At 37.2% G+C, this 17596-nt stretch overlaps 1 protein-coding gene across 4 annotated transcripts in view; it reads left to right on the forward strand.

Annotated features, from left to right (window-relative positions):
* Positions 1–17596, forward strand: part of LOC136258709 (1-phosphatidylinositol 4,5-bisphosphate phosphodiesterase beta-4-like) — a 75197-nt gene that overhangs the window by 47700 nt on the left and 9901 nt on the right. For all 4 annotated transcript variants that reach the window (XM_066052051.1, XM_066052059.1, XM_066052063.1 and 1 more), the window contains 14 exons: positions 1245–1316; positions 2367–2466; positions 3052–3136; positions 3270–3342; positions 3394–3445; positions 3495–3546; positions 3606–3708; positions 3839–4000; positions 7142–7346; positions 8512–8576; positions 9513–9573; positions 13604–13698; positions 13769–13834; positions 13893–13964. In XM_066052051.1, coding sequence (XP_065908123.1) covers positions 1245–1316; positions 2367–2466; positions 3052–3136; positions 3270–3342; positions 3394–3445; positions 3495–3546; positions 3606–3708; positions 3839–4000; positions 7142–7346; positions 8512–8576; positions 9513–9573; positions 13604–13698; positions 13769–13834; positions 13893–13964 — 1263 coding nt within the window. The remainder of the gene's footprint in view (positions 1–1244; positions 1317–2366; positions 2467–3051; positions 3137–3269; positions 3343–3393; positions 3446–3494; positions 3547–3605; positions 3709–3838; positions 4001–7141; positions 7347–8511; positions 8577–9512; positions 9574–13603; positions 13699–13768; positions 13835–13892; positions 13965–17596) is intronic.

The raw sequence follows: 17596 nt of genomic DNA on the forward strand, positions 1-17596 counted from the left end.
TATGTTATTGACAGGAAGAACAATAATACAAATTAATTTGAAACATTTATGGTTGCAAATTAATGGCAGTAAATTATTACAGAGCTATAATTACAGAGCAAATTATTACAGAGCAAATTATTACAGAGCTATAATAATGTGTGTAATAAAGTGTGTAATAAAGTGTGACCAAGATATTGTAAACAGAACGGTAATTCTACTCTAATAGAATGATTATTCAATAAATGTGACCGGATCTGCGAAAACCCGACATAATGGCGCAAGCCTAAATTTTCAGTATAAGCCATTGATTTACAATGGGTAAATATTTGCATAATCGAAAAAAAAATTCATAAACTTTTTTAATGCTTTAAAACAGGTATGAATTACTGCCAACGTGTTCTGCTCACGACGCTGCGCATGCGTTGTTCTTATTAGAGCCCACTGTTGCATGCTAATATTTTGGATACTTGCATGGCCTACGCTTCACAACATTAACTGTGTTTAATAACTTAAACTTTATGTAAGTTATGGGCGTTTGTTTACGTCACGTCGAAACGATAGTATGCGATAGATTTTTCGTCACTGATTTCGTCTCTGCATGCAGTGAAGAATGGTAATAGAAGAAAAAACTTACCCAGTAATGGACTCCCAGATTCATGGCGAACACAATGGCGCAAGTTGCAACTCTGTGCTGCATTGTATTTGTAAGTTACAGCTGTTTTTGTAAGCACATGTAATTTATTTTCCCTATACTTGCTGTACAAATTGATCTTTCTGTTGTTGCTACTTTGTAGAGCTGTAACTCCAAACGTTGTTGCCATATGAGGGTGAAACTTGGCCAGAACATACACTTGGCTAAGTAGATCATAAATATTCAACAATAAAGAATTTGAAAAATGCGCCATCATGTCGGGTTTTCGCAGATCCGGTCACAAATACACATGTATTTTATGTATTAACAATCTCTTTCATAAGTTATTTTTCTCCTGTCTTACATGGCTATTCCTCTATAAAGAATGCAATGTTTTACACATACAAATGAAGTGATATCCATACCAAAACAGCCAAGCTTTGAGAAAAAGGCATGTAACCATTGAATAATCATTGGCCATTTCTTTGCCACCACTTTTGATTTCATAACTTTCTTGCCTGGGGCTGCCACTTTTTACAACTTGGCTGTTTTTGGTATGGATCCTAGTATTTCTGATTCTTTAACCACTTATCATTGCAATGTATTCAGCATATATTTGAAAATCTTTTAGGCCGTAGAGCCGATTGAATTCTGCTTGGAAACACATGAGTATAGTGACGATATGTTGAGACGCATACAGCTGGTTGGTATTTGTGTGTGTACGTACATAGTACTGTATAGTGTGTATATAATTTTATTATTACAATGACACCACTGAACTTTCAGTACTTATAGGTTGAAACTATGTTAGCAAAATTAATTATCTACATATTCAGAATGCATGACAAACAATAATTTAACAGTATGTTGTGTGCACAAACATGCTTGTACATACGTAGTGTATATATATACGTATTAGACTATAGTCAGGTTCCTTTTCTCCCCTTGTCACATGAACACAGCTGACAAAACATTTATAGACATAGAAGTGCTGTGAAGCCCTTTAAGCACAAGCCTTTATAAAAAGTTCTTTGAATAAATGAATCATGAGGCTTAAAAATTCCCTTTTATTTAGTATGGAAGATTTAGATAAGCACATGCAATTACCAATACAAAACTACTATGGGTGAACACATTCATTGCTTTAATGTAATTTAACTATAATAATCAAATTCATTGATGCTTTTTGGTGCCCCTGCACTTTTTCATGTCCATATCTGTATAGTTGTTACATGTGGTACAGTTTGAGAGAAACTTGATAGGGTTATGTAAAGGCTCTAGTGGGTTGGCCCCATAATGGGTAACTGCAGGTAGACCTACTTGGTAGGTGCCTCTTTTTCTGAGTGGTTACCTTTCTTCTTGTTTCAGTGCACATTATCACAGCATTTCAACTATGAATAGCTCACTAAATATACCTGGAGAGCTATCACAAATGAAAAGGTGAACCTCAGGTTAAATCTGCTTGGTATATGCAATAGATTTTTCAAACACCTGACTGTACTACCACTGCTCTTAAAATCAATCAGCTAACATTTTTCAGCATGGGTATCTAGTGGTACGGGTATATCACCAGTTTAGTTGAGTTTACTACATGCTATCTTGTGTCCATGAAGTTATCATCAAGCTGTACAATAGCTGCTTTGATCCGAAAACATCCCCATATTTACCTTGTTGCTAAATGAAAACATTAAGACAATCCCTCATACCATTCTGTTTTATTATTGCTTGTGATGTGCTGTTCCTTATTTTGTAGCACCGTGTTAGTGAAGGTATGGCATTGGTTGGTGGACCAATAGTTGGGTTGCTAAACTACTGTACTGCTGTTAAATTTGATGGCTTTGAAGCAGCTGAAAGTAAGCACGCTCTCATATGACTGCCATTAATTTTAACCCATCAACTGCTACTGCTTCCTCATGGTGGAATGGCATCATAACTCACTCAAGAACAAAACTTCATCTTGCTATAAACTGTATCATGTATAACAAAACACTTCAGTGCTAAACAGATTTGCCTACAGGAGTTCTCTTTGTGTGATAACTATTTTTTACATATATTTATTATGCAATCGCGCGAAGTTTTTCTATTTAGTTAAATCGTTCTTCAAGTTGAAAAGGACTTTTAATATAATAATATTAAAAAATTATACATCAGTAGAGTTGACAGTTAACTGCTTTATTCCTGATGTGGCATGGTGGACACGAGTGAATATACACATGCCAATTTCATTGTGGTTCTTTTTATGTAAACGTAAGCAACGTAGTCAGTTTATAGCAAGCGTTTACGCATATGTATATGGTCACGGTGTAGACTCAGTAATTCATCCAGTATTTGCTGAGAATTTGGCAGTTAATGGGTTAATTAATTAATTGAAAACCACATACTATTTTTTACACATTTGTAAAGTTGAAGAATTAATCGATGTATTTATGTTTATTTAGAACGAGACCACTGGAATTATATTTCATCAATGGATGAAGACAAAGCAATGCAAAACCTTACAGATCATCCTGTAGAGTTTGCAAAGTATCCTTGTTTTACTTCCTAACTCAATTCACTATAGCACAACTCTAGTTACAAGTACATGCTGAATATTTACAGCAGTGCCCAACATTTCAGTTATGTAACTTTAAAGTGTCAAACCTTTACACATTAAAAGATATAACGCTCGTCAATTTTCTCGTATTTACCCAGGTGGAATGCGAATGAATTCAACTAACTACTTACCAAATGTTAGTATAGTAAAGTCTATTGCTCACGAAGTATTGTATTAATTGTTTCAGTTGTACTGGAGTGCTGGTTGTCAGATTGTAGCACTGAACTATCAAACACCAGGTACAGTAATAGTGAAATAATGTTTACTATCCTTCTGGATATCATATAGATTTGTCCATGCAGTTGAATTTTGCAAAATTTGAGCAAAATTTAAAATGCGGGTAAGCAGCATAATTATATCAATGATATAATATGTAAACATTAAACTATTTTACAACAGGTACATATTGAAGCCTTCCATACTTCGCAATGCCAAAGTGATTCCTTTTAATTTGTTTGATCAGCATTTTGAAAATATTGTTCCTTGCACAGTTACTGTCAAGGTATGAAATGTGCATATGCAGATGTTTGTATTATAAATTTACAGTGCATGCACCCAAGCATAGTTTCTCAGTTCACCCTGTTTAATATATTGAAGGTACCTGTATTATGGATAGCACAAATGTTACACAGATACTATCAGGATTGTTCTTGTCTGAGCGACTCAACATGGTGGATATTGAGATGTTTGGGTTACCAGTGGACACTGTTCATAAGGGAGTGATGAAGACACATTATCAACTTGGTCCTCATCCTGAATGGAACAATCATGATGAGACTTTTGCATTTAAAAAGGTTAGATATCATACAGTGTTGTCAGTGTAATAAAGCTGGAATCTCCCCTTCCCCTTCTCTACCTCCCCCCCCCAAAAAAAAAAAAGTAAGGGACTCACCAAAACTCTACCACTAAAAAACCACATAGAAATATTATACATGGCAAATAGCACCTTTTCTTAAGAGTTTTTGTCTAACTTACATCAAATATCAAGATACACGATAGTGTGTCATGTGGCCCAAGAAGCCAGCACGCCACACCGTGAGTATATTTACAGGAAGGAAGAAAACACGATTTTCACACCTTTGTAGCTCCATGATCCCTTATACGATTGAAAACAGTTTCACTTCAGAAGTGCCCACCAGGTAGGCCACACCACAACCACATTTGAAGGAAATTGCCACAGCCGTTTTTGAGATATGAGTGGCCAAAGTTTTGTTTTAATTTCTTCGTTTTTCTTCTTAAGCCGTAGGGGGCTAAGGGGCTTCAATTGCATTTCACACACTTTGCAAAAATCACTATAAAACACAAACTTGTAACTCCATTGTATTGATATTTGGCACACGTAAAGAGCATATAAAGGTACATTCATGTACCAAGTTTATTATGAATCTGATAAATATCCAAGGAGTTATGAGCATTTATTCACGTAAAAAAGATGAAACTGTTGTCATGGCTACAGGGTAAACTGAGTAGAGGAATGACTTGAAAATTTGTGTGTACATAGGCTGATCATTGTATGAGTGCCTTTTGGTGCTTAGAACAACAACAGACTTATAGCTACAAAGTTATAAAGCAAAAACCTAGCAAGTGTAAAATCATGGAATCGAGATACTCTAATAGAGCATCCACTGGGTTTCATAAAAAATGTCGAGAAAGAAAATCTAACTGATCATGACCAGAGTTCGAACCAAAGACCTCCATACCTAATGCCTGCATCCTTACCACTGAACCACTGCTATCTCGGCTGATCACTTCACTTAATTTCTACCTTATAAATGAAAATTCTAGCTTAATAAGTAAAACTGATCTACCAATAGAAAATCTAGATTGTTCTAGAACATTCTATGTGTGTTCTATTAGATGATTTCAGCGAAAGCAAAAATGTGTGCTCTATTAGAGCATTAGCACCATACTATTGTTGCAACACTTTGAGGTTCAATCTAGTAGCTATTTCATCACCATTTTCGTATCAATCAGTGGTATATTTGTAGTATTAACTTAGTTTTGCTCCCAGGGGGTCTGCAAGCAGACGTATGACCAACTTGTGCCAATCGTCATCATAATCATCATAATAAGTGCTATGCTAAAAAACTTATGAAACAACAGCCTGGAAATCATATCCCAGTAAAAAGGGTGCAGGATGTGCTTTGTTTAAAGTTGAGCAACTGCATCTTTTCACATTTGCATGAAAAATTGAGATACTGTAATAGAACGGTCACTGCAAAACTATGATTGAATGCTTTGATTGATTGATTTGTGACTGGGATAGGCAGCTTGTTGCTGATAGTATCCCAGGGAGCTGAACCATTACAGCTCCAGTACAACAATGTAGGCTATTCTACTTTGGACGATCCTAGTTTCACCTCCTGTGATAAAACACAATATATACAAACAGAGTCCACATAAATTATGGGAACATGCACTCAGCTCATTTTAGGGAAAATTTTAATTGTTTCTTAAACATGCAAAAGTTTTCAATATGAATATCCTACAATCATGCATACCAATTCACTTTCATATAAATCACTATAGTGGAAATAAATACATATAGACCTAATACAACTTTACATTTAAGTATAACCATCATGCATACATGGACTAGCAAATGATGTTTGTGGTAGCATGTGTCCGAGGACACCTGTGTCTAAATTGTTTGTTTTTCATCAGTAATGGTTTCCTCTCTGTGTTGATAGCTGTCTGGGATGAGTAGGTAATTTTCTGTATCACTTGTATGGTCATCATTGTTCCTGTAGCAGTTAGCTATGATCTGTAGATAAAAAGAAATCATAAATGTCAAAACCTAGGTTTTGAAAATACAAAAAGAAGTGAAATCCACTCAAAAAACAGCCAAGCTGTAAAAAAAAGAGTGCGGCCCTCTTTTGAGGGCCACACTCCTTTTCTACAGCTTGACTGTTTTTGAATGGATATTATTAAAACACAAGAAAAACAATACTAAAGCACAAATATATAGATTTTTTTTTAAATGCCAAAAACAATTTTTTTTACCTTCCTGCCCTGTCTGTCTGCCTACCTCCCTGCCTGCCTGCCTGCCCGCCCGCCTGCCCGCCCGCCCACCCGCCCGCCCGCCCGCCTGCCTGCCTCCCTGCCTGCCTGCCTGCCTGCCTGCCTGTCCGCCCAAATCTGCTTATCTTCCTGCCTGACCACAGTTGCAAGGGTAGAAGCTAAATAAAGCAGTGTACAGCCACCATTTTGCATGACAACAACAAACTTACCTGTGGCATGTGCTTTTTCAGGAGTCACCACTGCACTTTGCCTTTCCTTTAATTTTCCATACCTCCTTCTTCACGGAAGGAAACTATACCAATGCATTACTTTTCTGTGTTGACACTTTCCTTAAAGGATGTAGCTGCACTTATATAGTGATCAGATTAGCAGAGCAGGGTGACCACTTCATTTAAACTTCACCATGCTCTTTCATGATCTAGCTGCATCTATAACTATCAGTTGCAATTTTGCTATAGAAAAGAAGACATGGTAATCACACCTTTTGATCTATTGTGTACTTCAGATAAGCCTCAAGGTCTAGACATTCTAATTAACTAGTAATTACCCTTATAATACAATGGCCATGTATTCTTGCCAGTGTAGGGATTTCCCTGTATACTGTAGCTATGTTAATTCATCTCTTGTTTCACTGCTTTTTAATGCTGGATTCATACTTCAGTTTTAAATTAATGATTTTGAATTACACTAGTAATATATAAGTTGAAAAGCTGGCAGTGCCTAGCCTGCACGATTAGTCAGATGCAACTCATTAATGATTGAGCTTTTCATATCCAAATGGTATGTACATAATACTAGTTGTTGGGTATGTACTACAGAAATCAATTGTTCAGAATTACCACTAACAAAATAATTGTTCTATTATTTTAGGGTGACGAGTTTCATTAAATTTTCACTGTAATTGTTTTACATAGGTCGTTCTACCAGAATTGTGCTCATTGAGATTTTCAGTAACAGATGACAAGGGTGACCTTATTGGCCAGAGAGTACTACCATTATCAATGATAAGATCTGGATATCGTTTTGTTACCCTAAGAGACAAATATAGTCAACCACTACTGTTGACTTCTTTGTTTGTCTTCATCAAGATTGAAGACTTTGTTCCTGATCATCTGAAAGGTATATGCATTTAGCTAATCAAATAAGTAAGGATTTCCCCCAAAATGTTGTGCCGCTCAAACTTCTACTTTTGAAAATCAACCTAGAGACATCTTACACATGAAAATCACCTTTACAGAATAGTACTAGTCCATACACAACATTAAATAAAACAAAACACTTTCAGGTGGCCAGATATAGAAATTTAAAAGAATCACCAAAACTCGAATTTTAGTCTCACTCAGTGCCTCACTGCTTGACCACAGTCGCAAGGCTAGAGGCCAAATAAAGCAGCGCATGGTCACCATTTTACGCCACAATAATAAACTCACCAGTGGAATATGCCTTTTGGTGAGTATAAGCCCTCTGCGGTATGTGTTTTCTTTTATCTTCAATCAGGCTGTTTGTCTTCTTCATCCAACGAAACCATATTGAGGATTTCCATATCAACACCTTCTTTCAGCAGCATATTTAGATGTCATAAAAGTATTTAAGAGCTGGATTTCTGCGCTTCAGTCCTAGTGCTACTATAAGAGATATTCTAGCTAGATATCTGCAACTTCGCAATTGGGATTTTGCACTAGGTTCGCAACCACACCCATCAAATAAAGATCTAGGTGGACTAATAGCGATACAGTATGTATAACAGTAAACTAGATGACCTCACACCCTTATTGGTCTAGCTAGCTGCATACCCCTTGGCTGACTCTAATACAAACAGTCACTCTAATACAACAGTCATGTATATGATATTCTAATAGAGCAGTCACAAGTTACCCTGTAGCTAGCTGTGCTACATCAAAAAAACTTGTATTTATTAAAATGTTAGTTTTAAATGAAGTAGGGATGTATGCAATAAAAGTAGATGAGATGAATGACAGTATTACAGCATACTTTTGGCACATTTGTGGAATGCCAAAGTAGAGCTATTCTGTAATACCATTATTCATCTCTTGTTTCACTACTTTTATTGCATAGATCCCTACTTCACTTTTAATATAACATTTTATAAAAATACTAGTATCACTTATGAATCATTACAAAAAAGTTTGAATTTAATTCAGTTGTCAGTTAAAACACAGAAGTGCATATGAACCATCATAGTATGTGATACACATTTGCACTCATGTATGGGAAGCACATGTGAGGAAATTTATCATATCAACCATCTCTCTAAATTCTGTAGAGTTTGTTGTTGATTTACAACGTCCACGCATCCCATCACCAATACCAGGGAAAGGCAAAATTATGGTAAGTGTACTTTACATGCAGCAGACTACGTATATATACAATACTGTATAGCAGGGTCAAACATTCAGCACTGTGTTATAATAGGGTTTTTCAAAACGACTGTAACTATCACTAATACTTATTGCATAATCAGAAGTAACTTTTAGTAGTAAAACCATTAGGCCATGACAAATTAACCTTATGTTTCAAGGATGCAGTGGGTCAGTGTTTTGGCAAACTCAAAAATATATGTAAATCACATGATTTCTTTAAAAAGTGCCAGTACTTGTAAAGATCCAGATGCTCTAATAGAGCAGTCATATATTATACTCTAATAAAACAGTCAATGTCAGCTGAAAAGATATACATTTTTATTTTTATTCAATCTGCCAGGTCACTACTAGAGGGCACGCAGTCCATGAAATATATGCTTAATTGGTATGGTCTTATTTACAATATGAGCCCATCTAAACATTTTAAAAAGTAATTGTGTATATTATAAAGCACTTTTTGAAAATGTACCATATTATGTAATATATGTGACCAGATTTGCGAAAAGGTACCTTTTTTAACACACAAAATTTGACCCATTTTTTGAACTTAAAAGCTTCATAACATTTTGATCATGGTGTATAATTGCTTGAAATTTTCAATGAATGTAGCTACAGCATCTGGCTACATGTTGATACTAAGTGCAAGTTAATCAGTATAAGGAGTCAAGTGTTACATCATTATGTTTGCTGGTGTGTCAAATGTGTGTAAAAGGTACCTTTTTCGCAAATCCGGTCACATATACAGCACAGCCATTCAAAATTTGTTATTTAATTACATTTGCTATAATTTATTCTCATTTAATACATTTATAATTCCTGTGTGTGCACCCACAAACTAGTTTATAGAATCCTCAAGAGTATACTGATTACATACCATTTTTGGTAATCTTGTTATCTTTTCTAGGCTGCCAGTGTTAGTGACTCACGTGTGACATCCAGACACCAGAGTCAAAGGCTATCATTAAGTAAGTACATGTACGAAGATAATAGATGTTTCATACAGTACAAATAAATACTCATATTATGTAAACTTGTAACCAACTGTGCTGGTGTTGAACTACTATATGACTCAGAATAAACTGACTAAACAATTTTGAAACTGTTATACACTGAAGCATTTATTTCAGACAATGAGAGATTGTGTTATTAGAGTAGCAAAAACTAAAATAACGTATGTATAAACTTGACCTAATAATTATTACTTTATAATGGCGGATCTAGAAATTTTCAGAGGGGTTTCAAGTTCAGGAAGTTTTCAATAACTGATCCCAGACTGTCAAGCAGGGGTGAATGTTAGCTAACTTGATAGCTCAATGGTGTATAGCTACATAGATCTATGGCATAAACTAGCTAGCAATGAATCAGTAAAAGTCACTCCACAACATTGTATCACAGGAGAGAGAAACGTCTTGTTTGTTAAGACAATAAATAGAACTTAAGTACAAGGGTCTAGACTCAGGGGTACCATGCATTGGGCAGACAGTACAGGAGCCCTGCAAAGACATACACTGTTAAATTACAGTACACTAATAATAATTAGAAAAGCTCAGTTTAGGCAAACAGATAGGTCTCAGTCCAGGGAGGCTCTAGAATTAAAAATCCTGTATGAGCAGGAGACAGCAATGCGAGCAGCCTGCTCAAACAGGGATCTTATAGTCTTCTTTGTCACTTTGCAAGCATTGGCTACTTGGACACTTGTGTCTGGCATGAAATGGTCTAAACAACCAATCTCGATGGAAATGAGATTAACAGATAAACCAGAGAGTTGAAGGTCATACTATAAACAGCTAAACCGGTCTTCCTTTTGAGCTCTAGCAACCAAAAGATGTTGCTAAGTATTGGTGGGAATAGTTAGTTCAAACAAACAGATGGAATTATTGGCCAAGTCAGTCAAGTCTGCTAAGGCTGGAGGAAAGATTGGTTGGAATGGTGCTAGGGTGGCAGACACTAGCAAGATTTCCTGGAAGGTCAGCATAGAGTTCAACACTGTCAGGTGAGTGCTGTTGGAGCCCTTGAATGAGAACCTGTAGGACTGAATCATGTCTCCAGGTATACCTTCCTTGATCAAGAGTAACAGGACATCCAGTCAAGATACGGTTTGTTGAGCTTGACAAAGGACACATTTAGGGCTGGTAAGAATCTTACCAATCCAGGCCATCACAGAAAATTGTGAAGCTAAACAGCACCTGTAGTCGTTAAAACGATAATTAATTTTAGAGGCACTAAACATGCTTAAACACTGTAATGACATAATTTTCAGTGATTTTAAGCCTTAAACCTGCAGCTGTTTTATAAAACACAAGCACTGAAAATGCATAATCCAGTAAACTGGATCACATGCATACCTTGTAAAACTAAACTCTATAACACAAAAACTGTTCTAGCTATCTAAAAACAACAAACACCATCTTGCTCACCATTAAATTTTGGTTTAAAAGATCCCATACTTCGTTGCATCCATCCAACCCAGAGATACTCGTTTCACTTTGAAAGAGTAAAAGAACTATCCCTTTGTCTTCCTTTTTCACATAACAATGTACAAAAGCCCATAACTCAGCCGTACATTGTCCTATCAACTTTTGCTTGGTGTCATATTACTCCTCACGTGATGGCGATTCAGTTGATATGTAGATATCATGTGATAACGTCACTCTCAGACGAGCACAATGACGATACGAATGTGGAAGGATGCAAAATGATTCAGCGTGTCATAGTGGGTGAGTTCCTTGTTTGTATGTTGAAAGTTTATATACAGGCAGATAGCTTACGCTTTGCCAATTAATAAAATCTGGTTTTCGAAGCGATCAGATGAACGCTTCATGAGATATGCTTGTTTGTAGCCACCTATGTAAATTGGCAAGAGTATTGTGTGTTTTTAATTCGTTTTTTATCAAATCCAGTTTTCTGGATTATGTGGGTTAAGGGTTAAAGCAAAAGTATGAAGTTTGGCCAGTAGAAAAAGTCCCAATATAATGCACTATCTATAACTCTTGGTGATTTTATCACCCACACAACCGTAAATAAATTTGGGGCATGCACACTGTTTTCTGAGGGGATTTCAGATGAAAAAACCCTGTATCCGCCACTGGTAGGCACTGTGTATATCTTTGTATCCATTTTAATATCTCAATATGCTGTATGCATACAGTGAACAGCTGATTACTGCATCAGAGTATCTATGTGTATTTTATACAGTACTGACCATATAGTATAATCTGTACAGTAAGGACAATGAGGGTTAGTGTATAATTGAAGTATTGGATCCCTATAATCCAGTTTATATAAAAATTTTAAATGGCCCAAAGCAATCCCAGTGAGTTGGTACAGAATTTTAAATTTTCTACTTACTCACTCATTCACTCATCACCTACTCACCCACTCACTGACTCACCACCCAACTGACTCACTCACCCACTCACTCACTCACTCACTCACTCACTCACTCATTCACTCACTCACTCACCCACTCACCCACTCACTCACCCACTCACTCATTCACTCACTCACCCATTCACTCAGTTGCATTCAGACAGTGCTACGTGATAATTGACTTGAATGCCAAATTTTCGTTTGCAAGCACTTTTTGGCATTCTGAAGGAGGAATAATGCATGCAGTATAGTGCTGTCTTTGCACCTCATTATATTTCTTCTTTAATCAGTGGTCATAGCTTCATTCTACCCTGAAAGCATTAATTTGTGGTCCAAATCATCATTGGCTTCACCCTGAACTTTACCTTCAAGTAAACACGATTTATCCTCCTCACAATTAGCACGCTCCGCTCAGAACAAAGTGTCACAGATTACTTCAATAGTACCGTATAGTTGAAACAGAAATTTTGCACAAGAAGCAAAATCTGAATTTCGAAGGATTTTAATTTCGACGAGTGTATATTTTGAAGTCCGGATGAATTTCAAAATTCATGTCACAAATTATGAAGATGCGTGAATGTTTGCCAAAAACTGACTTACTGATGGAATAATCCCCATGCCGTGGACTGGAGACTGAAAAGACTGAGGGAGTCTCGAGTGGCTGAGTGAATTCACTTGCTTGATCGCACTTGACCACAGCTAGCTATCTACCATAGATTCTAGCTCGGATTCTAGAGCAGGTAGCATCGATTCTCTTTTGGTTTTCTGGTTATTGGCACAGTTAATGATACAGTTTACCCACTATCATCAGCAGTACTGAGCTAAAACACAAGCAAATCGCCAAAAGTTGGATTGTTGCTTTCAATTATGGGAATTTATTTTCAAAGAGCAACCAGACGTGGGCAGGGGCGGATCCAGACTTATGGAAAGGGGGGTCAAAAATGAACTGAGGCACTACATTGTTTCTGGTTTGATAAGGTGAGACCAAAAAAAAAACATCACAACCAGCTGACAATAGCTTCCCACCTCACCACCCATGCATTTGTAGCTGATAAAGTACATAAAAATCCTTAAATAGCTCACTACACACTGTTCTAATACTGTGACTGCTTTATTAGAGTGACTGATCTGTTAGAGTACTAATAGACCTTGCCTTGGTATACTAAAAAGTTTTGGAGGGGGGTCAAGAGCCCCCTTTGACCCCCCCTTGTATCCACCCCTGGTGGGAATTTATTTTCGAAGAGAAGGGCCTCTTCGAAATATCCGAAAATTCAAAAATTACCATCTATACGGTGTAATAGACTGAATTAAATCATACAATGAAACCAGATTGAATAATGCATGGTTTGTTAATCAATTATAGAGGTGCCAAGCCATACAAAAAGTTCACTTGTGCTTACAAATAAAACAGAAGTTCTTTCAGTCTTTCAATGATCAGCTATTAAAAGTAGACAAACAAGTAGAAGGGATATATAGGAATTTTGCAACCTTATAGGGACCGGGTGAAAGATCATGTGCAAATTTTAACTCCAACTTGAACCATGCTGCTGGTTTACTGACATTCCTAATTTTTCCTATAATAGTGTTTTTTTACAATTTCATCCATTTATTGTATCATGTACATAGCTACTTTGCCAGTTGAACACCAAATAATTGCAGAAGTACTGAATCGTAATATTCCTGCAATCAAGCCTGATGATATTGTGGTCACCAACAGCAAGGTAAGTGTGTATGTAGGTATTTCATATTTGTAACAGAAACAGCTGCTATTGTAATCTTATACACTCACAGCGTATGATTAAGTTTAACAAAAGAATAGAAAAGGAGTTTGATATGATGGAACGAAATTACAAATTGGTAAGCATATTTTTAATACCATACCAGAATTGCATGCTGTTACCTATTATATATACAGAAACTTGGTCGCACAAAAAGAATTGTTGACGGTTACATGTCACTATTACGTAGGACCAAGTCATCAGAGCCAGTGAGTTGTTCTAATTTTCATGTTGATACAGTAGTCCTCATAATACTCTGTTAGTAATAAAGTGCAGGAAAATAATACAGGCAAACCACATGCTAATTTAGAAAATGGTATGTTAGCAATGCTTTGAAGTTTGATTAAAACAGAAGTTTCTTATTCACGAAGAGACTCCACCACAAGTCTCTTAGTACTAAGAGACTCACGGCTAACCACAACAGTTAACTAGTTATCCACTCCAAGAATTTATTGTTAACTGCTGAAATATTGTCAACAAAACAATAACCAATAGCACAACCAAACAAGCATGTTCTTCACCACCCTATTCCAGTTCCGGATGGTTAACTGGAGTTCCAAGGCAGGTATTAGTGTCTTACTTTCCTTGAAAATGGGCTATGTTGCTGGGCGAGATGCTAAAAAAGCCAGCACCATTACTGTACAGTAATTTTTACAAGCTGTCTTTCTCGGTCTTTCTCCACTTTCGCTTTGTTTAGCTACATGAGGCATGGTGACGCCAATCCATTGATTCTCCCTCGTGGTATAGACTTACTTTGAATAGTTGCGAGGATACTCCAGCATTTAGTAGTCACACCAATCACGGTATAACCTTACAGCTGCTACAGTCGCTAATTTTTCACAGATTTCTCTTACTCAAAATGATGCAATTCTGCGTGCATCACCAATAAAAGTGCTGTTTCAGCGAGTAAGCCTTGAGGGGAAAGTAAGTTAGACTTCCCATGGCAGCCTTGTGCGTAACACCGTCACTAGCAATGGCACAAGGCACAGCTGTCCTTTTCATTTCTGACAGACCATTTTCTAAAACAGTAAGACACTCTGCCTCAGTTTTCATTGTGTCATTCTAACACCTCCTCCTCAGACGTTTATACTTCAAAGATGCTAGTTTGGAGTGTCTTACTATAACGAAGGAAGGTAGAGTGTGGAGTCTGGATAGGGCCGCTGAGTGAATTTAGGGGGCCCAGGAAAATTTAGAATGAGGGGCCCCATAATTGATACACTTTACCGATATAGCTATATGCCTTTCAGCCTAGAGGATTTGGGGGCATTCTCCCACCTCCCCCCCCCCCCATCCCAGGAAATTTTGATAAATACATTTTCTGAGACTGAATCATTGCAAAACCTATTAGCTAAAATGTGACCCGTTCTGTGAAAAGGGGTCTTATAGCATTTTCAATTGCATGTACTTGGCAACCTGTAACTTGACTTGTGAATATGGTATCACCCTGAAGTTTGGTCCCCATATACTCCTAATGTAGCACTATGGGGTGGTGTAATATGAAGGTGATAGGTTGAAAATATGAAGCAGTATGATTAGTCAAACTTGACTACTTGGAAAGGCTATAAGACCCCTTTTCGCAGACCGGGTCACAAATGTTAACATAATAATAATACATAGTTGGTTAATTTCTGATGAGGTAGCTAGCACAACATCAGCTTGTTTATTGTGGCATAAAATGGTGTCTGTACGCTGCTTTGTTTAGCCTCCAGCCTTGCAACCATAGTCTGGAAAGCTGGCAGGCAGACAGAAATTTGAGTTTGGGAAATTTTATTTAAATTCTATATCTGGCTGCTTGTAAGTGTTTTCTTGTTTTATTTTGATGTTAAATTGACTAATAATCAAGACACACAGTAGTGTGTCATGCGGCCCAAGAAGCTGGCGCGCAACACCCGTGAGTATATTGACAGGAAGAACAAAAATGCAATTTTCGCACCTCCGTAGCTCTGTGCTGCCTTGATGAAACAAGCCGATTTTTGCTGTGGACAATTCCTCCATCTTCAGTAATCCACATTCCAAATTTGAGCGAAATCGCTTCAAGCGTTCCCGAGATATGCGACTTCAAAAATTGGCTTAGTTTCTTTGTTGTTTTTTTTCTTTCTTTCTTTTTTTCTTCCTCTTTTTGCACACTTACAAAAACTGCTATAAAACGCGAACGCCATATCCGATTGCCTTGAAATTTGGCACATAGAAGGGGGGTATAAAGGCACATCTCTGTACCACCTTTGGTTAGAATAAGATAAGCAGACAAAGAATTATTAGCGATTATTCACGAAAATAACACCAATATGTTGTCACGCCTACAGGGTAAACCGCTTATGGGAAGAAGCTGAAAATCAGTGGGTGAATAGGTTAACTATTGAACCTCAAACCTTTTGTAGTTTGAAAGAAATCGAGCTAAAAACCAGGAAGATACAACGAAAAAACCAACAGTGTGTAACAATTATGCAATCGAGATTAACTAATAAAAAAAACGACTACTTTCCACGCCCACCAGAAAAACCGCTTGGGGTAATGCTTTGAAATTCGCTGTACAGATGGAGTAATCATCTTAGAAAGGATCTTCAATGGTGTAGAAGAATCAGACTTAAATCCACGGAGTTATAACATGGAATCCAACTTGGTGTAGCAAGTGTGAGATTGAGATACTCTAATAGAGCAGTCATCTTAATAGAGCAGTCACCCTGAAAAGAATCCAAGAGATCAGCTAGAAACAAGTAACCTGTATGGAAATCAGCGACAAACAAATTGCCCTGTAGAGAGTTCAGCTACAAACAATTCACCCTGTAGAGAGATCAATTAGTTACCTTGTAGGGAGTTCAACTACGTAGTTCAGCTAGAAGAAGTCACCTTGTAGAGAGTTCAGCTACAAAGAAACCACCATGTAGAGAGTTCAGCTACAAACAAATCACCCTGTAGAGGGATCAGCTAGAAGAAGTCACCTTGTGGAGAGTTCAGCTACAAAGAAACCATCATGTAGAGAGTTTAGCTGCGCACAAATCACCTGTAGAGAGTTCAGCTACAAACAAATCACCCTGTAGAAAGATAAGCTAGAAGAAGTCACCTTGTAAAGAGTTCAGTTACAAAGAAACCACCATGTAGAGAGTTCAGCTACAAACTAGTGGCCCTGTAGAGACATCAGCTAGAAAAAGTTACCTTGTATAGAGTTCAGCTACAAAGAAGCCATCATGTAGAGAATTCAGTTGCAAACAGATTACCTGTAGAGAGTTCAGCTACACACAAATCACCCTGTAGAGAGATCAGCTAGAAGAAGTTACCTTGTAGAGAGTTCAGCTACAAACAATTCACCCTGTACAGAGATCAGCTAGAAGAAATTACCTTGTGGAGAGTTCAACTACAAACAAATCACCCTGTAGAGAGATCTGCTAGAAGAAGTCACCTTGTAGAGAGTTCAGTTACAAAGAAACCACCATGTAGAGAGTTCAGCTGCAAACAAATCACCTTAGAGAGTTCAGCTACAAAAACATCATCCTGTGGAGAGTTCAGCTAAAAGAAGTCACCCTGTAGAGAGTTCAGCTACAAAGAAACCATCATGTAGAGAGTTCAGCTGCAAACAAATCACCTGTATATAATTCAGCTACAAACAAATCACCCTGTAGAGAGATCAGCTAGAAGAAGTTACTTGGTAGATAGTTCAGCTACAAATAATTCACCCTGTAGAGAGATCAGCTAGAAGAAGTCACCTTGTAGAGTGTTCAGTTACAAAGAAACCTCCATGTGGAGAGTTCTGTAATAAATATATGCATTATCAAGACACACGGTAGTGTGTCGTGCGGCCCAAGAAGCCGGTGCGTAACACCCGTGAGTATATTGACAGGAAGAA

Source organism: Dysidea avara, chromosome 1 (genome assembly GCF_963678975.1).
Source record: "Dysidea avara chromosome 1, odDysAvar1.4, whole genome shotgun sequence".
Taxonomy (NCBI): Eukaryota; Metazoa; Porifera; class Demospongiae; order Dictyoceratida; family Dysideidae; genus Dysidea; species Dysidea avara.